Source organism: Falco naumanni, chromosome 4 (assembly GCF_017639655.2).
Source record: "Falco naumanni isolate bFalNau1 chromosome 4, bFalNau1.pat, whole genome shotgun sequence".
In the NCBI taxonomy this organism is placed as follows: domain Eukaryota; kingdom Metazoa; phylum Chordata; class Aves; order Falconiformes; family Falconidae; genus Falco; species Falco naumanni.
In genome coordinates, this window is record NC_054057.1 from 103,016,558 (window position 1) to 103,042,048 (window position 25,491).

At 39.8% G+C, this 25,491-nt stretch overlaps 2 protein-coding genes across 4 annotated transcripts in view; one reads left to right on the top strand and one right to left on the bottom strand.

Moving 5' to 3' along the window:
* The first annotated feature begins 6 nt into the window (after positions 1-6).
* Positions 7-21,834, top strand: ASB14 (ankyrin repeat and SOCS box containing 14). Of its 3 annotated transcripts, XM_040593767.1 has the most exons (13): positions 7-350; positions 645-750; positions 846-982; positions 3,840-3,906; positions 8,132-8,343; positions 8,869-8,924; positions 10,293-10,424; positions 10,519-10,677; positions 12,574-12,819; positions 14,410-14,581; positions 15,527-16,070; positions 16,961-17,114; positions 17,880-21,834. In XM_040593767.1, exons 5-13 carry the CDS (start codon positions 8,216-8,218, stop codon positions 18,071-18,073), a joined length of 1,785 nt encoding a protein of 594 aa, XP_040449701.1. In that variant the 5' UTR covers positions 7-350; positions 645-750; positions 846-982; positions 3,840-3,906; positions 8,132-8,215; the 3' UTR covers positions 18,074-21,834. The 3 variants fall into 3 exon arrangements, with proteins under 3 accessions (XP_040449701.1, XP_040449702.1, XP_040449703.1); XM_040593768.1 differs by having other exon boundaries at positions 7-750; XM_040593769.1 differs by lacking the exon at positions 3,840-3,906.
* Positions 18,988-25,491, bottom strand: part of APPL1 (adaptor protein, phosphotyrosine interacting with PH domain and leucine zipper 1) — a 32,552-nt gene continuing 26,048 nt past the window's right edge. Inside the window, exon 22 of the mRNA XM_040593766.1 lies at positions 18,988-24,535. Within this exon, the coding sequence (XP_040449700.1) occupies positions 24,386-24,535 (150 nt within the window). The 3' untranslated portion in view covers positions 18,988-24,385. The remainder of the gene's footprint in view (positions 24,536-25,491) is intronic.

The following is a 25,491-nucleotide window of genomic DNA, read 5'->3' on the forward strand; positions in this document are numbered from 1 at the left end:
GCCTTCCCAGCCGTTAGCCCGCTAGTGCGGCCTCAGCGAGGCGGCGGGCGGGCACGGCGAGGCTCTCCCCTTGGCGGCTGAGCCCCGTCTCCTCAGGAAGGCGTCGCGTCCGCTGCGGCGGGGCCGGTCTCCCCCTGGGCGCGGAGGAGTGCGCGCTGCCTGCGCATAAATCTCTTTGTATCGGGTGTCTGCGTTTGTTTTCTGTGAGAAAGCGTTTTGTGCCTGGATTGAAACTGGGAACTTGGATAGGCCTGGGCTGTGAAAATGTGTTGGGAAGGTGCCCAGGGCTTTAGAAAACGGGACCGATGTTCTCTGCAGCTCTTCTTGCTCGTGGGGCTCTGCCCACACAGGTGCAAAATCGGGATTTTAATGTCTCTCTGTCAAATGTGGCCAAGTGGGCAGTAAACCTTTGGAATTTCTTTACATTTCCATTTATAATCCAACAAAATGTGCAAGCTTAGCAGCAGCTACCTGATGCGTGAGGGTGTTGTAGTTTCTTAGGCGTTCTTGCTGCGATCTGTAGCGAGGATTTTACACGCAGGCAGAATGCTGGAGCAGAGACCGCGGACTTGCTCAGGTTATATTAGGCCGACTGAAACTTAAGATTTTTTCCAGCTCTTTGCTTTTTTTTTTTTAAATCACAGGAATATATGAGTGTTGTGGTATCGTACCAAGCGCAAGGGTGCCCCTGCCGCTTGAAATGGCGGTGGGGCTGCGGGTGGGCAACGTGCCCTTATTCCCCACCTGCAGGTACGGTAGCAACAAAAAAAGATTGATTTTTATTGTCAATATCATTACTGTGGAGGTTTCAGCACCACATTTTCTGTATCGTCTGTTTCTCATAGGTAGCATAACGCTGCAAACGATCTTCCATACACATGATCATTTGACAGGAGATGTTCCGACACCAGCTGGCATGATAGCATGTTTTGGTGCTGTATTTTGACAAGAATGTACCAAAGATTGGAGCAAACTGTGCAAGGTTAGAAGGTTATCTTAGATTTAAACAAGTATTTGCTTTTTTTTTAGACTGCTGAAAAAGGCTTCAAAAATCCGCTGTCATTTATTTAATATTTATTTAATATTAGCCTACTAAAACTCATTAAGATCAATGGGATAAGATCTGCTGATCCAATATTCTGTAAACCTGAATTTAATTAAATCAGTGAATTTACTCTAAAGCAGCATGTCAGAAATGAGAGCACATCGTTGACTTTGTAAGGCTTGATTATTGCTTAAATAAAATCTCAGATTTTTGTTGATTTTGCCTTAAAGTGGAAGACTTAACTTTAAAATGCAGTTATGTATGTTAAAAAAATATATCTATATTAACTTAAACTGGCACATATTTAATGTTAATTAAATGGTTGATTATGCTGCTTGCAAATGGACAGACCCAACATACTAATATGATGATTCATACATAAATCAAGTGATTTGAAGTCACTGATTGTGACTGGGACATTAAACAGTAACAAATCAGCATTGAATTACTGTATCAAGTGGATGGAAGATACAGTCGTGAGATGAATTCCAGCTGTGTGTGAGCTTCTTAAGGTAGTACATTGTCTTAAGTTTATGTAACAAAAAACCCCACATTCAGAATGTACAAAAACCTGGACAAATCCTACAAAATTGGAGAGAGAGTAAATATTCTGGGGGGGAATGTAGTTGGATATTGAAATTTTTACTTATACTTGACCTAGTTCAAACTCTTAGAAGGAAAAGCACATTGCTACTTTGTATTGAAGTGGCATTTAGTAAAAGGTGTAAAGAAACATGGAATAACGACAAATGGAGTTTTCTTCCAGGAGAAAAATATCTCTTGTTCTGATAATTTGTCTTTGAGTAAGACTCTTGGTGACCCAATAGGAATGAGAGCCTGGACTATTGCTAGTTTGCCAACTGACATATTTTCTGTAGACAATGGGATCATTGTTGACAATTGAAGACATTGCTAGGTGACAAAAAGGTTTAATTTTCAAATCCAAACAAGTTTTCACTTTTTACAAAAAAGCAATCTAAATATCTAGAGATAGTGTAGCTTCTGTAGAGGCAATGTAATTGAAAGCAGGAGTAGAATCTTTATATCCAGCTCCTGTGAAATTTAAGAGACGTAACACTGTAGAGATTTGTGTATGTAGTTACTTGAAAGTTTTCTTTTTAGGAGTTGCAGTGCCCTTGGACAAAGTTTTAATATTGTTTTTAACAGTGTATCGTGTTGTCCTATTACTGGCTAATAAAGGATTTGTAAGAAATGGTTTTAGAACTGCACAGAAATCCTCATTCTTTAAATGTTTAGTGATAGGACTCAGGTTTTGTAAATTGCAGGGTCCAGATACCACAGTCCACTTCAGGCTCTTACAGTTATGAAGCTATCAGATGGCATTTTTATGTTTTACAGATTTTTATTGTGCGTGAAACACACATCTATATAAAGGATTCTTTTAGGACCTTTAACAACTTTTTATTCCAACTGAAATTTTAGTTCAAAGGTGTTATCTATTACATTATATGAAAACTTGTGATAGTTGTCTGCAGGTAATCTACAGGAGTTTATAGAAGCAGAAATATGATTATAAAACTTTCTAATGATGTTCTTGTGATCTGTGTTCTCTTAAGATTAGTCTTGATTCATACCAAAGTCTAAAACCATCAGGGAACTACAGTCTAGATTTTCTAGAAAGGTGAAATTTTTGCAGGTAATGTACAAGAGACAGTACTACTAATTATTTAATATATTTTTTTCATGTAATTTGTCCTTTGCATTGATGGAGTATTGGGAAAGGAGTGATACAGACTTCACTTAGGTTTTCTGAGTACAGTTATGTAGAAGATAGTCGAACAGTATGGGATTTGTCCGTTATTATTCAGTGTGTCATTTTCCTGTTTCCAGGATTGGTATGAATTAGGGAAGCCCATGTTTTTTCAGCTGTCGGGATTTTATTTTACTCCAGCTTTCTTAACTGGAGCTATGCAAAACTATGCTAGGAAGACCAGGATCCCTATTGACCTTCTGGGATATGAATTTCAGGTAGAGATATATTATAAATGCGTATTTTCTTAATCCAAGTACTGATGTTGTGGTGAGATGTAGTAAGTAAATCCTGAACCTAGAAGGTTCATTTTGCAACTAACTCACTGCAATTTGACGACAAACATTTATTTCTTTGGTAAGGTAGGCATGTTAAATAACATCCTTAAATGAGGTAAATTTAAGGTAGTTCTGTCACTGGACCTGGAGCTCCACTCAATGAAACAGCCTATAGAGTACATATTTGTCTGTGTGATTAAAGCCTTATTTTATAACCCACAGTAAAGGTAATTAGCAAACACATATAAATCTGTTATCTTTATAGTTTTGTATAAAAGTAGTATTGAAAGAAAGGTATTGCTATATTATGCTCATTTTGGATTGATCTTCTGAAAATCTGCTATTGCCATAATACCTCAAAAAGCAAACAGCTTTGAAAGTTTAATTACATGGAACACTTATTTCTTGAAGGTTATTCCTCAGGATACTGCACCAGAAGATGGTGTTTATATCCATGGATTATTTTTAGACAGAGCTGGCTGGGACAGGACCAAGTCAGTAACAAAGTGTTTTACCATGGTTCTGGAAAGCTTTCTTAGGTGCTCAAACAAGATGTGTTTAAATATTTTAAGTGATAACTTTTCATATTATTGAAATAACACACCAAAATAAATGCTTTTCATGCATGGAAAAAAAGGAATAAAAAAAAATACCCAAGCAAGCAACAACCAAAAAATGTACACTGAACCCCTCTTTGGTTTAACACCAAGCCACAAACAATTGCTTTGTTCCTTTCTCTCACCAGGGAAATGTTAGCTGAGCAGTATCCCAAATTGCTTTTGATATGATGCCAATCATTTGGATAAAGCCAAGTGAGTATAATTTCTTTGAAGTGTGAGCATTCAACCCACAATTCAACAGAAATTGCAACAATAAATTCCTTTTTTACGGAAGATCAATGCTTCTACCCTCAACAAAGTACCCAAATGTGCACAGAATTCATGTGCATCTGACCTATGACTTTTACATTAAAAATTGGGCCTGCTAGCTTGACTCAGTCTCATCTGAGCACTAGGCCTGTCCCTTTTTCCACAGATATTCATAATTACAAATTAGACGAAAGGGCTAGTTAGAGGATTTTTTTTTTATATAAATACGTTTAGGTGCTGCCCAATCTATTTTTCATCCAAAAGTTAATGGGTAGGAAAGCACAAAATATATCTTAATAGAAAATGAAAATAGCCTGCACTTTTTGAGAAACATTACAGTCAATGAACTTGAAGCATTAAGAATGCTGAATCATGTGGGTGGAAGGCTAGTAGGTGTTAAGTGTTGGGATGTGGATGAAAAAGAGCAATGGGTGTTGTCTGCCTTGAACTCCGCAAAGTTTTTGACACTGTCTCCCATAACATACTCATATGTAAACTCAGGAAGTGTGAGTTAGTTGAGCAGACAGTGAGGTAGATTGGGAACTGGCTGAAGTCCTGTTCAACTTGCTCATCAGTGACCTGGGTGAAGGGACTGAGTGTACCCCTCAGCAAGTTTGCAGCTGATGGAAAACTGGGAGGAATGGCTGATTCACCAGCAGGCTGCACTGCCATTCAGTAAGACTTGGACAGGCTGGAGAGTTGGGCAGAGAGGGATCTAATGGAGTTCAATAAAGACAAGCGTCAGGTCCTGCACCTGGGGAGGAGCAACCCCACGCAGCAGCACGGGCTGGGGCTGACTTGCTGGGGGGCAGCTCTGCAGAGAAGGACCTGGGAGCTCTGGTGGGCAGCAGGTCGCCCATGGGCCAGCAGCGTGGCCTTGGGGGCAAGAAGTGGGACCCTGGGGTGCATTGGGAGGAGCACGGCCAGCAGGTCGAGGGGGGTGGTCCTCCCCCTCTGCTCTGCCCTGGTGAGGCTGTGTTTGGAGTGCTGTGCCCAGTGCTGGGCTCCCCAGTTCAGGAGAGATGGGGAGCTACTGGAGAGGGGCCAGCGGAGGCTATGGAGATGATGAGGAGGGCTATGGAGGCCATGGAGCATCTCCCTTGTGAGGAAAGGCTGAGAGGGCTGGGGCTGTTCAGCCTGGAGGAGAGAAGGCTGGGGGGGATCTCACCGGTGCCTCCAAGTGCCTCAAGGGCGAGTGTCAGGAGGACGGGGCCGGGATCCTTTCAGGGGTGCCCAGCGACAGGGCAAGGGGCAGCGGGCACAAGCTGAGACACAGGCAGTTCCATCTGACACGAGGAAGAACTTCTTCACTCCGAGGGTGACCGAGCACCGGCACAGGCTGCCCAGGGAGGCTGCGGGGTCTCCTTCTCTGAGACATTCCAATCCTGCCAGGCTGTGACCCTGAGCAGCCTGCTCTGGGCGAACCTGCTCTGGCAGGGGGCTGGACTAGATCAGCTCCAGCGGTCGCTTCCAACCCCGACCATTCTGTGATTTCAGTCTGGATTTATGTATAGTCTATGTCCTGTCATAGCAACAGTGAAAATTGTAGCATGAGAATCATTTAACTATGTATAGTAGGTACTTCTGATGCCTTCCTTCTTCAGCAAATTCATCTTTTCTGGATTTAATTCAGATATTCTGATTTTTGTATGTGTTTTTTTCCAAATTCTCTGGGAAGAATAAATGATAAAGTCTTCCTTATGACCACCTGCTGTAAAATGTCTGCTTCCCTGTTGCTCCAGAGACGCAGTCCAGTTTCAATTCCTTGACTGATTCCGCATTTTTGTTCTCAAAAAAAAAATAATTACTCAAGCATTCTTCCTAGATCTCCTCTAACAAAGAACTATTTCCACCTTGCATTGACACAGCCATCATAATTTCTTTGTAAGGATCCCTCTGTAAAATACTGTAGGAGAATTTACTTAATTTAAAGCGTATGAAAGTCTCACTCTGTCCTACTGTCACTATTACAACTAGGCATCTGTGCCCTTCATTTCCCTGCTTATTTTGTATTACACCAGCATAAGTTTTCAGCATAGGTCTGTCTTTCTGAAACTGCTTTTCCCTTTAAAGACTCTGTATGTTTATCTTTTGTTTGGTTTTTCTATTTATATTAATATGTGAATTGTGATAAAGCAATCAGAAACAGCTACTTTTAATAGGATTCTTGCTTGGTTTTATTTGCGTGTTTATGTTTACTTTTATTGATTTTACTTTTTATGCTGTCTTACTCTTTTAAGTAAGCCCATAACATTATCCTCAGTTTACTCTCTTAGGAAAGCACTGAAGAACTTTCTTCCCATAATGTAATAGTTACTACTTACACTTCTCAAATTCTTATTCCAAAAACTTTTCACAAGGGTATTTCTACAAAGAATTTTCTTTTTCCTTTGTAAAGAATTTTAATTCCTTCTTCTGCTGACACCATTTGTCAGGTCAGGTTATTAAACATAACTAAACTATGTGAAAGAAACATGGAGGAACTCCCAGAGTATCTTATGATCAGGTATTTATAGTGAGCTATTAATGGACATAGGCTCTACAGAGATCGTTTTCAATCCTGAAAATATCACTTTCAGATTAATAATCAGTTCTTCAAAGTGTGAGGTCTTCCCTCTTTCTGAAGGTGAGAAAAAACGAGTGTGTTTTCTCAATTTACAGGAAAATTACTAGTCTTTTTACAAAAAAAACCAGCCTAGATTTAAAATGTTTATATACTCACTGTACTATAGGTATAACTGAATACTAACAGTTACTTGTCTGTATATTTTGTTAATACAGTTCTCTTTTTTGCTACATGTGCAATTACAGAGCAAGGCCTTGCAATCACACATTAGATGGGTCAGGTAACAAGTTAGATGGTGCAGGTTTGCTGTGAATTACTGCTGCTCAACTTTAAGATGTTTCTAGAATTATTCCAAACTCTGTAACGGGCATGTTGACAACTTCCTTCATTTTGCTTTGCTTGTTCATTTTGCCAATTTATTTATTTGCTTTGTTTTACTTACTCATTGTATTTTACTTTGCCCTGTATTTTTGGTTGGTTTTTTTAGGCCAGCTGTTTTGAATGACAGAAGTGGAAGTTTGGATAAGCTGAAATAGATGAGAGGTCTGAGCCTAAAAGAACGTCTGTGATTTTAATCTCTAATAGCATGTAGCTGAATATACAGAGGAACAGTGTGACTGCTTATGCATATAACTGTACATCTACACAGATTATACTATTTAATGACTGATTTGATCATCAATAATTTTAAATGATTTCTTCTTAAATTTTAACTTGTAGACTTAACAGATAGTATCAATGGGATTTAATTATATGCTCCATTGTTTGTATTACAATCTTAAAGGGTTAAAAATATTTTTAATTGAACTCCTGCTTTTTTTTTAATTTTTGTAAACTCCGTTGTGGTTACACCAGTGTGTTTTATTTCTGCCTGCAGTGGGATATATATTGTTGCAGTATTTTGTATATATCCCTTACAAGCATTAGAAAAAAGCAGGCACGTATTGATGAAGAATGCAGAATCATAAGTTTATGGCCGTAGATTATGTACATAAGGTGGTACAGTTGGTCTTTTTTCAAGTATGGAGTTTGATATTGTTACAGTTGAAAGGCTGATGCACATAACAGGACAAATTACAGTACTTTCCTGACTATGAGATATGGCCCTAATGACATCTTTGTTGAAACAATTTGAACAAAAGCTATTATTAAAAAATTTTGTGTCCTTCACTTGCCCTTCACTTCCAGGTCCTCTGTAAACAAACTGAAAAAACGTCCTGAGTCGTATTGAACATCTGTTCGCCTACTATGGAAACATCAGAGAATGATTGTGATGATATTTGAGTGTCTAAAAGACTTAAGAGGGAATGACTATTTATCTGAAAACTAAGTTTAATTTATTTTTGTTGCTTTCTAGTAAGTAATGCCAGAGCAAGTAGCTATTCCATGCGTTCAGTCTGTGGAACAGAGATAAAAGCTAGCAGGTGCTATTGAGATGGAAAACCTTTACTCTGTTCTAAATAGAATAACTCTTTGCAGTACAAATTCAAATCTTTGGGAGAAGGCAGGAGCTTGAGATAAAGAAGTTCTGATTCATTTATTTTGAACTATGTTTCATTTCTCTTGATACTTAAACAGTGGTTGTTATTTCTATTATTCCAGCTTTAACCTGAAGATTTAACATCCGCTTCCAACTAAAAAGCAGTGTTTCCCTACAAAAAGTGATCCAGGTTGTGCTGATTGGCTATGTATAATTCTACATACATGTTTGATGATGATTCTGATGATGAAATCCCTACCCAACAAGCTATTCAGGAAAGCTTACAAGATAGGCATAAAGTTGAAGCAAGTGGCAGTGCAAAAGAGGATGAAAAGTAGTAAGTTATTATTTCTCTTTTGGGTGTTTTCTTGGCATTATCATAAGCAGGTGGTAACCTTATTTTCCTTTGTGACTCCGTATATTGTATTTGCTCTGGTCTTGTCTCATGAATACTGGAAACCACTGGTAGCTCACTGGTTCTGAGTTCTCCCTGAAAACGTATACCGGTTTCCTTGAAAATATGGAATGTGTGAAACTTTCAGGTGACATTTTACATCAATATCTAAATTAGTACAAGGCTTTATGAAGAAGATAAGTATGTGATGTAAAAATAGATTGGCGTGGTAGCTTTCCCTCATTTTAGTATTTAATTGTTGGCCTTTGTGTGAAAAGTCCAATATTTGTAGTGGGACGGGAAGACCAACAAAAAAGAGTTTTAGTGCATTAAAACCCTGACAAAGCCTAGGTAGCTTACAGAAATCTAACATGTAGTCTAGACTTGAGTGTTTAAATTAAGGTATAATTATATCCTGAAGTTTACATTAATTTTTACTTCTCATTTTGCTTTTGTTCTGTACAGTTTCCAGTATATTGCAAGTAAAGAACATGGGAAGATAGTTGCAGCAATTCGGACGGGTAAGTACAAATACCCACACTAAGCCTGTTCCCCTGGAAATCACTTGGGAACTGCATTGTTGACAATGCCTACATTTTAGGTGTTTTATCACCTGATTTAAGTGAGTTTTTCTTTATGTAGTCTTGGGAGGAGTAAGGCAACTAAAAATGAGACACCTGAAAGCTAACTCATTAGATAGGAACATGGTAATATGGGATAGGTTCAAATACCACTCCTCTTAGAGATTCCAGTTCTTCATCTCCTGGAACTAGGGGGAAATGCCAGGCATTGCTTGTAAAATAAGCAACAGGATGGCAAGGCCTCTAGTCAATTGATACTTCATGAAAGCATTTGCCACTTTGTGAGATACCCAGATTAAAATCCCTTCTCTACCTGAAGAGTGTTCCAGAATTGTTCCTTAACTGCCAAACCTTATAGTGTATTCCAACATGAGCTGCTCTTGGTCTTCTCCTCTGAAACTTCTACTTTTTGTGGTAAAATCAGTTTATATACTGAGTCACAGGGATAACTAAACAGCGGGCATAAGTAGTACAGTTGTTTGGACAGTCGTCTGGCACTGGGGAACCTTCAGTTCAATCCTTACACACATCATAATAGTTATAGAGATATTTAGTGGAGTAGGAATCAAGAAACCAAGTCTTTTCTAGAAAAGCAAATGCTATAAATATTCCATACACGATAGAGAATGTGTCTAAACTCTAGTCATCTTGCTGTCTGGCCTTATGAATATATAATTCTTACGTATGTACAACTTGAGCAGCAGAGATCAAGAGCAGTCTGTCTCCTCACCCTGTAGTTGTAACTAACAGAAGGGCAGACTGCCTTCTCCCAGGAATGATGGGATAAGAAGCAAGAGCAGAAACCAGGCCTGTACTTAAACAGGCTTTCCAGCTGAGAAAGTTTTGCTGTTTCTCAATGAGATATAAAATTGAAAACATCACTTGTGTTGATTAAAGATCCAATAAGATTTTTAGTAAAAGTGGAATAATGAGATAGGTCTCATCCCTGTTGAATCAGCTTCATTTTACTTTTGCCAACCTAAATATTTTTTCCTACAGTTTCACTAGGATACTTTATACATTAAACTTCCATGAACTATGGAACAGAGAATTGTACTTGAAGTATTTTAGTTGCTCTATTATAAGTAAGGGTTTTTTTGAAGTATAATTCAAACTGCTTTGTGAGTCTACGCAATCATTGATTGTTCCATTTATCTAAACAACCCTCTGAGAAAAAACTGCTTTGACAAAGCAAGCTGTTTATTCTAGATATGCTGGTGGGATAAATAGCACTCAATATATTAGTTGCGTGCATTTTGTTTTATGATGAGTAACAGGATATGATGCGTCTGTCTTAAAATACTGCAGGCCAAGAAGAGGCCTTGATGAAGTTGGTGAGGCACAGTTCAGCTTTTGAAGAAGCAGATCAGCAAGGCTGGCTTCCTGTGCATGAAGCTGCAGCACAACTAAATAAGAACATCCTTGAAATAACTTTGAAAGGTAGAGTCCGTCTGGTTTTCCACCAGAAAGTTTTACAAAGTCCAGTTTGATGAATCATCCATCTTCAAATGTGTTCTGCTTTTCTGTGTTTCAGCCTCCCGTGCCATTACATGGGAACAGAGGACTCTAAAGGGGGAAACACCTCTCGTGGTGGCAGTAAGACATTGCTTTGCAGACAATGTCCGCTTTCTCCTGCTCAATGGCTGCAACCCCAATGTTAAGAATGAAGAGGGAGATTCTCCTTTAGTTATAGGTGAATACCTGGTTTAGGGGTGGAGAGGTGAGGGAATGGGGTGAGATTATAGTTACACATTTTAGGTTTCAATTTGACATACTTCAGTATCTAAAATATTTTGCTATAGGGAGTAAAAAAATATTAATCTCAGTATTGAACAGGTCTGTCTTGGTCTGTTTTTCTTAGATGGTATCAGGGTTTTAAATGACCTGACAATTCTAAGTTAGAGACTGTTACCACAAAGTTCTTAGCATTATTTATTAATTAAAGTGTGATGCTTATCGATCTACTGAGGTATGGGAAACACAGAACTACGAGAAGCTAAAAATCCTTCCCCAAAGTCAGATCCGATGCAGGGAGCTCCAGGTGCCTACTGTTTGCCATCTCTCAGTTACAAGGAGTTTGAGGTTCAGGTTGAACATGCATCTTTTTCCTCAAAGAATCAGCTAGCTTTCTCCATGAAGTGCGGAGTGTCTTCCTCTGCTTTCCTTAGCCTCATTTATACAGCAGTGCCAGATAACCAGCTCCTGCTTCTTCAGGCTATTACTGTTCTTCATTCCTGCAGGCATAAAACATTCATATTCTCTGCTTACATGGTATCTGTCTCATTCTACTAGCTTCTCTTTCTCCAAAACCTGTGGTAATTAGTTTTGATTTTCAAAAATTGTAGCAAACCAGCCGGATTTATCTGCAGTACATAGAACGCAAAACAGTGTTTGTCCCTATTCAGGCATTGTTGGAATTAATCCAAGTACGACACGTGAAGAAACTAACCAGGCCTAAATTCTTGGTTCACTTCTCTGTGAATTTTTTTAATTGAACAACAAGGTCACATACCTAGCATCACACGTAGCATGAATGTCATTTTAATTTGATCCTGCACGAGAACTGTAATTCTTGGTTTGTTAAGAACTATATTTCGCCAAGATGTTTTTTAAAAAATTTCTGTTTATTTAATTCACTTCCTTCAATCTGGGCTATGATGCTGCTATTCTTACTGGGTCCTAGCCAAAAAAAAAGGAACGCATGTTCTCATTATCTGAGTTCTAAAGGAGTACTATACGTTTCTTGGACAAACCTTCATGTTTTTCCATATTGGAAGGGCGTTTTTTTCAAAACTGTGGTTAAAGGAAGAGGAAAAAGCCTACCAACCATCTGTAGGACCCCCCAGGCCATCCTTTTGAAATGACTAAACCTTCTAGTCGGGGCTACCTGCTTAGAAAAGATGCAGAGTTCCTGAATATTTTTGAAGTGCACTATATTAAAATGCACCATCCCCCAAGAAGGGGATATATGGGATTTATCTAAAGCAGCCATGTAGGTTACAGATAATAGGACATCAGAGGTTACAGTGCTGTCGATGGTCTTCCAAGCAGATGTTCTAACCCACGCAGCCTAGAAGATCAAAGAGAGGAGGGAAAGGTGTTGCTTGCTCACTCCATCCACTGAAGCCAATGCAAATTACTCTTTTAAGATCCTTATTGACTTAACGGATCAGGCTTATTAAGCTAAGAAGGCGTATGACACAGTCATTTTAAACTTTGTTTCATATTATGGTAAGCGTTTATGAGCATTAGAGTGGGCTCCTGCCTGCAGCAAGTCCCTGTATGTGATCTCCATCTAGTGGCAAGGAAAGCCGCGTTCTGTTGCGTTTACCAAACCCAACAGAGCATTACAGAGAGAAAGAGATAACCATACCGTTTTTCATTTGTATAGTTAATGCTATCCTGGAAACAAAGAACAGACTTGTTGATAAGTTAAACCTTTCACTGTAGCGTGACGTTTCTCCCTGTATAAATAACACTGCCAGGAACAGCTCAGGCTTTCCTGGGCTGCCACATAACGTAAGCCATAGTGCATAGAGTAGTGTTGAATAACAAAAATTCTGGCTAATACTTCGCTATTGTCTTACAGCAATTAAAGAAGATTCGTATGAAATTGCCTCCTTGTTGATAAATTCTGGTGCAAAAGTGAATTTGCAGTGTGTCCACAAGAGGACTGCTTTACACGAGGCAGCCAGACTAGGCAGGAAGGATCTGGTAAAGCTGCTCCTTCGTTCTGGAGCAGATCCTGACCCTCGCAGCGGATATGGGCTCACACCTCTAGCGCTGGCTGCGCAGATTGGACATACAGAAATCATGGAGCTCTTATTGCAAAAAGGTAAGACTTTATTATATAGGATGTTATAGGAAGGGAAAGCTCAGGGGGGGGGTCTGTCTTGCCAATGTTATAAATATCTGATGGGATGATGTAAAGACAGAACCGGATCCTTCTCAGTGCTGCTCATAACAGAACAAGAGGCAATGGGCACCAACTGAAACCCAGCAAATACTGTCTGAACATAAAAACCCACTTCTTTTCTGTGAGGACAGTTAAACATTGGAGGAGGTCACTCAGAGAAGTTGTGGAGTCTCCATCCTTGGAGATACTAAAAACTTGACTGGATGCTGTCCTAGGCAACCTGCTGTAGCTGACTGTGCTTGAGGACAGGGACTGGATGATCTCCAGAGGTCCTCTCCATCCTCTGCTGCTCTGTGGTTCTGTTTTACAACTCAGTGGAAGGATTTAGTAACATGTAGGTTCAGTGGTGGCGGTCAAGTGAGCAGCAACTGTCAGCCATGTGTGCTAGCACTGAAATGTTTAAAGCCCACATGGGACAAAGTGAAGCCTCTTTCCAACAGAGAACATTATTCCTAAATGGAGAGGGGAAAAACTGTTCTTAGCTTAGTAGCCAGTAAAACTTTGCATTACTGAACAGAAATGAACTGATACCATGTTACTGAGTATATAGCCTGTAGTGTTAATAGATCCAAACATATATAAAATACATTTTTAGAGATGACTTGTAGCGAACTGTAGTAGTCATCAGTGAATGCTTTGCAAATGTACAAGAAATTGGATGCCTTGCAGGAGATATTTTGTTTGCATTTTTGGATGGCATTTTGATTTCTTTGAAGAATTAGACTCCCAAATCTCGTGAGCAGAGGTCAGTCCAAAGAATTCCTAGTATCTAAATTTCATGTTATAAGATATTTCTGCTAAAGTAGTAAGCCTATTTGCACACATTTCTATTATTTTCTGAAAGTTCTTTGACTAGATTAAAACTGGTTATTGTAAGATATGCCTGCAGAAATAACAGCAGAAGCAACTTCCCTTACTGAAGAAAATTAAATGCTGTCTGCACCAAGAGGATTGTTGTGATGTAAAGTGAAGGCCTGATAAAGACTACGTATTCATAATATTCAAATAATATATAAATATTGTAGTGAGTAGTTGAAATTGGTTTTAAATGCAATGTAGACAGGTCATCTTAGGGAAGGCCTGACGACATTGATGGTGAGGAATTTTATATGATGGCTCAGCAACACTGGAACTGGATTGTATGAATTGTTTTGGTGCTGGGTTCTCTCATACTTATGTCTGGTCTTTGTAAAGTAGAAGAATTGAAATGCATTATATGTAAGCCAATACCCAGTTGTTTTTATGAGTAAGAACCAAACCCTTTGCTTGCCCGGTTCTAGCAGCAAGTCCTACTGTGTAATTGTGTTCAAAGAAATTGGGACCTTCTCGTTCCCAGGATTGCATAAACAGATCTAAAATCATGGATCCAACAAGAAGGTTTATGCCCCTAGGGATTTTCTTTGGTGAAGAATAGAATTCACAACACGCTGTTACTGGAGGATAGGAGACACTAATTACTGCTGGGTATTTACAGTGACTACTGTGGAAATCCTTGATGCTTCTTTCCAGGTGCAGATGTTCTTTCACAGGCGATGGATTGTGCTTCTGTATTATTTGAAGCAGCAGGAGGAGGAAATCCAGATTCTCTGAGTCTTTTACTAGAATATGGGGCTGATGCCAATGTACCAAAGCACTCGGGTCATTTGCCCATCCACAGAGCTGCATATAGAGGACACTTTCTGTGAGTTAATATACTAAAAAAAAATATCAATTAATGGTCATATCGGCAATATTGATTTTGTTAACTCTACCTTACCTAAAGCAGGCAGCACATCTGTTGTTTTGTAGAAGGAATTGTTTTTGACCATGTAAATAAGAGTTTACTGTGTCTGAATGTAAGAGGCTAGTCAGGACAGAATCATCATTTTAGGATGAACATACAGATTCCTACAGTATTTCCCCGCTTGTCATAAATAGTAACACTGTCCAGTCTGATGCTGAGGTTCTTGGGACATCCTCACTCTTTCGGTATGCCGCATCTCCACCCCATCACGGGAAGGTAAACGTACTAAATAAACAAATAGTCTTGGGGTATAAGGGTTATCCCTATTTTAAATACCGGAAGATTACTGAAAGATATTTATAGTAAAATCACAACCAGTAAGTGGGAAACAAGTCTTCAATACTAGGAATGTTGCATTGTGGTTAAGAATCTGAAGATTCTTAATTTCTGTGTTAATGTTTTAAATATATTAATTATACTTAAATGACTGTATATAGTATGTATTATATGTATTCATGTTACAATATATTATATGCTATTAATTACCTAATTGCTATAGGTTAAGCAAGAACACTGTCCTCTTGACACCCAGAAATCCTCTAGCAAGGAATGGGATTGTTCATAAATAATAGCATAATAAAATAGTATTTATGTGTAGTAGGTGTAAAGTCAGTATCCACTGCTGGCTAACAACCTAACTGTTAGGAATTCCAGTCAGTGCAGAGGTACAGCATGCCACGGTACTGATTTGGTAGATTAAGACAATTGTATACAGTCTTGTCTTTGAATTGACAAATGAATACGATGAATTCTGAAGCCCAGCAATACAGAGAAATTCAAGCACCGAGCTGGGTGAACCTGTATGTTTAAGATTCTGAGATTCTTATTTTTTTAATTCTTCAGAGCTCTAAAAAATTTAGTTCCAGTTACCAATTTTGATGCCATTAAAGAAAGTGGGATAAGTCCAGTTCACTCAGCAGCAGCAGGAGCACATCCTCAGTGCCTTGAGTTTCTCCTCCAGTCTGGATTTGATGCCAATTTTATGCTGGATCAGAGAGTGCGTAAAGGCTACGATGACCACCGGAAATCAGCACTGTACTTTGCCGTTTCCAACGGGGATATCTGTTCAACACAGTTGCTGTTGAATGCTGGAGCCCTGCCAAACCAAGATCCCATCAACTGCCTCCAAATAGCCTTGAGAATGGGCAACTATGAGTTAATGAATCTACTGCTCCGACATGGAGCTAATGTCAATTACTTCTGCAGAGTGAATACAACCCATTTCCCATCAGCTCTGCAGTACGCTCTGAAAGATGAAGTCATGTTAAGAATGTTGATGAACTATGGGTACGATGTGCACCGCTGCTTTGACTGCCCTCGGGGAAACAGTTCGCATTCCCAGTATGTGACTGCGGGATGGACTTCTACTGTTATCAAAGATACAATGGTAAGTCTATCAGATGGCTTCACATACTGTTTTACTGTTGGTATCCTTCCTAAAACTAAATGAAAATACATTTAATGCAGTGTTGGAAAAGGAAGTTTTGAAACTGTAGGACAGTTTACACATAAAGCTAGGGTTAGGCAAGGCACTAGAATTAAATCATGTTGCCATGAAGCCTGGTTCATGACAGCACATGATCATAAACAGTATTTTTGAATTGTGAAAAATACAGCTAATGATATGCTGATAACCAGTACAGAATGGGCTCCCCGGGGCAGTCTTGTCCGTGCTGTAAAAGCAGGGACTTGCAGGCCAGCTCACTGGGGGGTCCTGTATCCTTGTACCCTAACACTAATATTGGAAGGCTGTTGTAAGGCAACCCCCTGGAGCTGGCGTGATAAGCACTGAGCATTATTTAACAAACCTGGACTGAAAAAACAAGGTTCCTACAGACACCCATCAACGTCTTGTTTTGCAGTTTGTAAAATCCACTTGAACCTAATAAATTCTTCTTTAACCTGAAGATAAGGGGGTGTGGCACACACTGCGCTGGTGGGTCCCCTGGTTCAGCACACCAGGACACGAGTCTAAATTCCACTTAGGGAGTGGTAGCACTTCTTAAGCACTTGGTTACCAAATATACAGCTGCTGAAGTTCATTTTTGCACCTAGTACAAAATAACCCATCTCTTGGATTTTCACATTCTATTAGTGAGGCGTAATGCAAGCTGTGACAGCCTCCAAAGCTCCCCTGACTGACCGAACACTCATTCCAGGCATTTTGCTGAAGTTTATTTAATTGCTCTTGTCTGCAGAGGTGGGAGCAATTTACAGGAGTATTATCCTATTATATCATCCTGAATATTATCCTATTAAACATTTTGTTTCTATCAGTTCTGCGAAGTGATAACCTTGTCATGGTTGAAGCATCTGTCTGGGAAGGTAGTGCGAGTGATGTTGGATTACGTCGATCACGTTAATATCTGCTGGAAGCTGGAAGCGGTTCTCAAAGAACAGGAACTCTGGCCAGACATCAATTTGATTTTAAGTGAGTATCTGATGTTTACATTTGAAATAACAAACAAGCTGTTTTGGGATTGGGGCCTTCTTTGTTGGTAGTATTTTAGTTGCCATTTTCTTTACCTCAGACTGGTGCTTTCCTTGACTCTTGTTAGGCCAAGAGTTAGGTTTTGACAGTAAGAGAAGTCTTAAATATCGGTCTGTGTAGGATTTGAACTAAGTTTCTCTCAAGTCTGATAGACAGTAACTGCAGTTTATGTAGAGCACTTGGGAACTTCCAATTACAATGTAGACAACACAGTCCTCTTCAAGGGGAGAAAAGCCTTTCCCCCTGCCTCAAGCTGATGGAACAAATCACTCTTTTTAGTAGAGTGATTTAATTCTAGCCTAGATTAATTCTATATCCTTTTTGCTTGTACACAGATTAAGTAGTAGTGACTCAAAATTCTACTTTTAGTAGATCCCTCAGGTTGACAGAAAACTGGCACCAGATATTTGGGGTTAAAAGTAAGTTCCCCAAACTTCACTACTTAAAACTTACATTTGGCCAACTTGACAGAAACAAAATCTGTTAATGTAGAAGCCAATGATTGTAACTCTGAGATATATGGGCTGAGATAAAAAGGCTGGACCCTGACAGGTCTGATTGTCCAGGGACAGCCACATTCATTTAATCTGTCTATTCACAAGATGAATACACAGCAAAATTGAAAGGTAGCAGAGTACTGAATGAATAAATTGAACAAAAATTAACAATAATTTAGTAATATCAGTCTCACCTTCTCATTTCTAGCAAATCCTCGCTCTCTGAAGCATCTTTGTCGTCTGAAGATACGGGACTGCATGGGCCGGTTGCGTCTCCGTTGTCCTGTCTTCATGACCTTCCTTCCACTGCCAAACTGCTTGAAAGACTACATACTGTACAAGGAATACGATCTTTATGGACAGGAAAACTTTATAGGAACCTACAACCTCAACTGTACGTAATTATTCTGTATTTTGAAGGGAATGGTGATGTGGGTAAGACTTTGTGCAGCTGCTTCTTTCTTTTGGGATTTTATTAATAATACCAGCATTTCCTTCTCATCCCCTGAAGAAAATGGGGAGAAGCCCAAAATGTAAGTATTGGTAATCCCATTCTACATACCTAGTGGAATATAAACTATCTGAAAATTACAACAACAGTATTTTAAATGCTTAGTGTGAAAAGTTCAGGAACTGTAAAGTGTAGGGCTGCAAACCTTGTGTTATTGCTAAGTTAAAGCCTGTTGTAACAAATAACACTACCCACACACACACCATCGCAGGGCTAAATGCAGGGTTTAGTTAAAACCCTGACCTTTAACTAAAACCAGGAAAGGACATAGTTTTTTTTTCTCTTGTATTTCCCTTTCTTTTGCTAAGTGGTTTTTATTTGTGAAGTCCTACAGTGAAGTTCTGAAGAGCAGGTTAAGTAGATTCTTATTTTCTTCACCCAATTAAGCAATCCCACATTCTAAGCACTGGAATAGGACTAACAGCTGTAGAAGCCTCTGCTCACCACAGCAGCTAGTGTGAAATACCCATGTTTCAGCAAGGCAGCATGATTTCTGAAAGACTATTGGTTCTGCACCTCATTCTCAGATACTGCTATGTCTCATGCATAGTCCATTGCGATTACTCTCTCTAAAACTAGGGTTTCCTTGTACAGTGCTGTCCCAAGGCATGCTTGCAATTTTGGGAGTTTCTCTTCATTAGCTGGAGCGTAGGCTTTTGGAGCGCTATCTGTCAGCAGTCACCATTTTCCTGGGAAGCGTTACGTAGCAGCCACAGACTGAGAGCATGCCCGTTCTTTCTAAAAATACTGCAGATGTCAGTCCGTATTTTTAGGAAGAAAAAAAAAAAGAAGTTCATCAACACGCTTGGCATTAGTAGTATTTATTCCTTCATTATCAAGTTAGCATAGATTTTTTTTTTCTAGTTATACATGCATCTTTATCACAGAAGTTACATAATTCAAAAGTCTGCTTTTCCCCAGAAAAACCTACAAACCTTAGAAAATACAGATTTAACCATAATGTAATTATGACCCATTGCTTTTTTCATGGTATTTATCTCCTAGAATAAACTAACAAAGCCTGTGCAGATATGCATCAACACCTGTGTTAGTGGTTGTGCTGGTAGAGCCTCTGTACATACGAACTCTGACAGTGATCCTAACCACAGCGCTGCAGGGTGCTACACGCTGTCCTGTCACCACGACCTGTGCACTCAGCAGCCAGCGGCAACAGGAAGGATTATTTTCTCCTTCTAATGTTCAGTTTCTGATTGTTGCAGAAGTTACCGCCATTCCCAGGTACAGTAACATTCTCCGAGGTTGGCTGTCCGGCTAATATGATGAGAATGAAGAGAACCGAGATACGCTTTGACAACAGAGGGATATAACTGTTGGTTTTGTTTAACAGAAGGGAATGCATCCTGTTGCCAAAATGGTACTTCCTGGAAGTCAGTATTATGAAAAACTCAGGAGGTTTTTGCATCAATATAATTCCCACCCAGAAAGTTCCTGTATTTAAGCTTTTATTTAGTCTACAAAATGCTGACTGAAGCCCTGGCCTATGTTTACTATCAGTTTTCCAAGACACAACAATCAGAGTTGACCTAAGTATGCCATTAGAAGTTTTTAATAGGGCTATTCAGGGAAACGTGCAAGTCAGTAGCAAACATTGCAAAAATCACTTCCACTTCACTAGAACAGGACCAATCCAGAGCATCATTGTAGGAATCTGACTGCTCTGCTATTATAACAATGACCTGAAAGACTGTACAAAATTCTTGGCTTGTAACATAGACTCTGTTAGGAATACAAGTGCATTCACAATGACACTGACTTACTTGTCATGACAACTTAGATACCACTGTGGCAGTAGGGAAAGAAAAAAATTATCAACTTGCTGCTTTGTTAAAAAGAAAAGCCTTGGAGACTAACTGACTTGCAAGAAAGTTTGTAAAACAGCGCCAAGAAAGAATATAAAATATCAGCTCTTGCTGTTAAGACTAGACAGTATCTCTGCTGAATTCACTAAGCAGAGGCTGGTTTTCTTTCTCTATGTGAATTATTTCCAAAACAACAAGACACTATATCATAACACAGTTTTGTCCATTGGCTTCTCCTAAACTCTGGCAACTACTTCATCAGAATTTACCTTAAGCACATGCACAGTCAAATTTGCTTCTTTATATCAATGTACATAAACTGTATCTTCATAAATAGCTTCAGCTGTTTCAGGGTTTTCAGCTCAGGGTTTACATCCATATAAAGATGAAATCGGACAGCACTGTAGAGGAGGAATGTTCCTTAACTCTTAAATATTACTTTATTGTTAGATAGTAAATTGTCTTGATACAATTTCAAACCTAAATAGATCAAGGAAGTAATAAACTATCAAATTTAGTTTACACTACTTGCTTGTAACCAGTTATATATGGCTAAGTTGTATATGACTCTCAACTTGCTCTCTGATTTAAACTTGGAGAAATCTATCAGTGGCCATGGAGGAGTGCTAGGCATTATCTATAATGCAATAAAATGCATACCTATAAGCACACTTCATATATTTTTATATTCATGCCATTACATACATAAATAATGTATGTAGCTTGAAACGACTGACAGCAAGACTTGCTTGGTCTGCATTCTATAAATCTACATAGTGTAATAAACTTAACCTCCCCTTACCTAAGGGAAAATATGTGGCAGTAACTATGAAGCTGCAATTAGCAACATAAAAAGTTAGTCCTACGCAACACTGCTGATTCAGCACCTAATGCAAATCTCTTTAAAATCACATACTTGAAAGAATATTTTCAGGAGTGTCTGAAGTAATAACAGATGCACATGAAGCAAAGTACAGCTTCAGCTAGAAGTGCTTGAAAGATCAGTCTGTAAGTAAAAGGCAACAGGAAATACTAAATGGGAGAAATATATTACAGGAAAGGAAACCATCCAGTAATTTACTTACAATAATAAAACGCTCTGGTGGTGAAATCCTACTGCAGTAGTTCCCAGGAGAACGCGAGGTGTTCACATTAGAAGTTGTACTCTCATGGAGAATACTAAGCACTCTGGGTTTTTTCTGTAATCAACAGAGCTTTCCAATGAAGTAGTTCTAAAGCTCACAGGGAAAAAGGTCCCCATTTTTACTGGGGGGAGCAGGGCACAGATAAACCTCAGCAGCTATTCTTTCCCTTGAGGTAATTCTAATTACAGAGCCAGCTGCTCCTCCTCTTAAGCAAAACCCAGTGATTCTCACCCTACCGCTAATTCATTGCGCGTTCCTATTTAACCTCCTCATCTCTTCTGACCTGCCATTTGGTCTCGCAGCTTCCATCACCCTCCCAGGTGCTTTTGTATCTTTCTGCTATTTTATGCCAGTGAAACTCCTCCAAATCAGCACACACACGCACAGTTTCATTTATACATAGCAACCTATTTTCTTTAACTGCTCTCTGCAATCATTTCCTCTTTTTTTAGTGGTTAAGATGACAATCATCCAATACAAATGAAATGCACTTCACTCCTGTGCTGTCTGTTATAGAAAACTAGATTTAATGGCATAGATAGAGAGCCTGAAAAGCAAATGGAGTAATTACAGTCACGTAGTGCTAAATCTGAAAAAAACCCATGACAGTAAATTCATCTGCCTACTTGTTTCTCCCGCTTTCTTCCTCTTCTTTGCAGATGCAGGTCTAAAACAGTAGCTTTCAAGGTTTCAAGAAAAAAAAATATTGAGTAATTCAATTTTCTGACACGACTTCAATAAGGCTAATGTAAAACAGGCTACACATCAGAAATGTGTAATTTTTTGATGAGACAGCTAATCTAGTCACCGTCTTCCACACGGAGCTGGGGTTGGCACAGCTGAGGTGCTGACCGCAATCACTCCCATGCTGACAAACTGGCCGATGAGATTTTAGAAACTGGAAGTCACTGATTTCATATTCTTCCTGTGCTGTTTCAGAACTACTTCATTTTCAGCACGTACTTGAGGAAGATACGGTAAGACACAGTAACCTTGAGCTATGCTGTCACATTATTTTGATAGAAAACAGAAATATCACTGAGTAAAAATCAACAAAAAAACAGAGAGAAAGAAAAGTGAACTGGAACAATTTGCAGAGACAAACTGGTTGCCACGCAACTATCTGTAAGCCTAGATTTAGGCACAAAAAGGGAAAAAATTGGATTTGCTGCCTCTCTGTACATTTTTGTTGGCAAGAATAAAAACCATCTCTTGAGAGCTAAGAAAAGATGACTATAGATGAAATAAAAATGTCACATTTTTTTAGAAAAAAGCCTTAAATTTGTGTGGTCCATATGACAGTCTGCTAGCCAAATACGGGCAACAGCAAAAGCAGGTATTTTTGCAAGTGACTGGCTACTCTGGGATGAAAAACGTACTGGAGCAGGAGTTGCTAACTGACTCGGAAAGAGAACCCGGAGCCTCTCTGCTGCTCAGGCTGCCCCTCCCTGGGAAGGCCAGGGTACCGTGACCCCTTCTGTGGCTGCTCAGGGTGCCAGTCCCACCCGCCCGCAGAGCTGCTCCAGCTCCTGCAGCAGCTGCCCCAGCACGGCAGGCTCTTGGTCCTGCCCAGCGCTGCAAGGGCAGGCACGGCTCCCCGTTCCCGCTGCGACGGGGGGCCAGATCCAGCCAACTTCTGCACAAAAATGTGCCTCTCCAGCATGGAGGGCAGGAGACCGCTTCCTCAGGCCAGCACGGGGCCGCTCCGGTGTGAGGGGAGCCAAGGATACTGCTGCTCGGCGTAGCTACAGCCACCCTCTGGACCTACAGCCACCCGGCAGAGAGGTCCTGAGATTCCTCCCTCACTCTACCAGCACTGAGCAACTCCGGCTGCAAAGGGCTGGGCTGTCACCAGCTGATGGGGAGATACAAAATTGCTTCCATTCCTGAACACCAGAAATGCCCTGCAACGAACTGTAAAACACTTGTAACTGTTATATTATAACTTGGAGTATAAGTATATTCTTCTCTTTCTATATTTCCTGTTATTTTCATGCCACTATTAGAGAGATATCTTCTGTTCCACTGGATTTTAGTATTTATAGTAATTAGTGCAAAAATAAATATTTCTCTTCAAACAAGTTTTCTCTTCTGGATCAAAAGGTGAATGCACACTTAGTACTATACAAAATAAATATTACACAGGGTATGGAACACAGTTCAGATTACAAGCTATAAACAGACACTGCTTTGAAAAACGCATTACGGGATTGACTCTAGTATGTAGGATTAGTATAGTCTCTTACTTAAGAGCTAGTAAATTCTGTTTGCAAAATCAGTTTCCATAAAAAGACTTGGAGAGCCTCAACTCGTTTTCAGTAAATGTGTACTGGTGGCAAGGCATTTACATAGTCAGAAGATTTTTCCGATTATGAAATTCAAGACGTTCCTGCAACTCTAATCATGTTTTATAAAAAGTGAACTCGAAGGCTTACAGCTTTTTTATTACATGTACTGGGGAAAAAACAAGAACATGGCACTTGTGCTACAAGAATATATATACATTGTTCTTTCTCATTTGATAAGGAATGCTTGATACATTCCTCATGCAGCAAAGTGCAACTGCGTCTTATCAGCTCCTATCTAGGTCTGACAGTATTTTTTTTCTGCTGTTGAAAGACATCTTTCAGCAATATATTCACCAAAAAAATCAAAAGAGCATCACACAGTGCAATGTGAAACAAAAAATAAGATCTTTCTGTCTAGAACTACTGCACATCTCAATGATGCTAATAAAGATTTTTCTTTCTAAATCTAAGAACAGTTATGTGCAACAAATCAGGTAAAGCTGAGTACTGTCTTATTTGGACGTCCACTTTTGTCTCCAGCAAGATGTTCTCCATCCTGCAGTTTAACAACAAATTTCCACGTACTGCCAAGGTCCAAGAGAGTTTTAAGTTCTGCTTCAAGAGCAGGCAATTGTACAGAGATTGTACAGAGCTAAGAGGCGAAAACATCCCAGGTTTTTCCGTAACTGCAGAGAAGCCTTGAGAAAACATAGTTTTGTAATAAACATGGAAGCATCACCACGTTTCATCTGGCATACAGAAGAGAAATTATACTGACATGAAAATGGAAATCCCTTAACTGAGAAAGAAACATCAAGGCATAACAGGGTCTACATTGTGAAGTCTCTTATATAAACACAGCAGACCCTTCCACTTACATTTCACTTCTAGTGGAACTTGTGCCGTTTCACCAGATATATCCAGGAGTCCATTTAATAAAGTAGGCAACTTTAGGCTTCAGATTCTCTCTTCTTCTTTCCTTCTTCTCCTAAATCACTGTCTTCTGACTGGCTACTGCTAAGGACTACGAACTGTCCTTCTCCGCTGCCCTGGTTCGATCTGCTGGAAGCAGCTATCAACCGGCTTTGCTCCTCCAAGTCCTAATTTGAGAAAGAGGGGCACAGGAAAAGAATACTAACTTTGAAGCCATCTACAATTGAAACACGGTATCATTATTATTATTTCTAAACTAGCTTTTAATACTATCGGTGGACAGCTTTCCATACAGATGGAATAGAAAACCAAACTGTTTACATTTCAGTAGCCGGCGCTATTAGAAAAGCCAACGCGTTAACACATCTGTACCTACAGTCCACAATAAGAAGTATCTTCATCTACACCAAGGTGCTGGAGCGTGCCCAGAGAAGGGCCACATTGCTGGTGAAGGGTCTCGAGTTGCATGAGGAGCGGCTGGGTATGAGCACCCTACTGGGGGTGTTCAGCCCGGAGAAGAAGGAGGCTCAGGGGGGACCTTATCACTCTCCACAACTCCCTGAAAGGAGGCTGGGGTGGGGTGGGGGTTGGTCTCTGCTCCCAGATAAGCGACAGGACAAGAGAAAACTGCCTCAAGTTGTGCCAGGGGAGGTTCAGATTGGATATGAGGAATGATTTCTTCACCAAAAGGGTCATCAACATTGGAACAGGCTGCCCAGGGAAGTGGCTGAGTCACCATCCCTGGAGGTATTTAAAAGAGGTGTAGACGTGGCACTTAGGGACAGGGTGTAACGGTGGGCTTGGCAGGGCTGGGTTAACGGTTGGACTCTGTGATCTGAAGGGTCTTTTGTAACCCGAACAATTCTCTGATTCTACAGCCCCCGCCCTGCAGCCCCTTCCTCACTGAGCCCTCGTCAGCAAATGAAATTATTTTGCACCTGTGATAGGTGTGTCCTTCAAGCAGCGCTCTAAAGGATTCCTATAATGACATTTTCTGGTTCTTCTCAGAAGAGCTCTTCTTAAAGACTACTATACAAAATCTGCACAGGAAATTCTTCTAATAATTAACTCCATAATGTTCTATGAACTTGTACTACAGAATATGATAGTGGAGCTTGGAGTA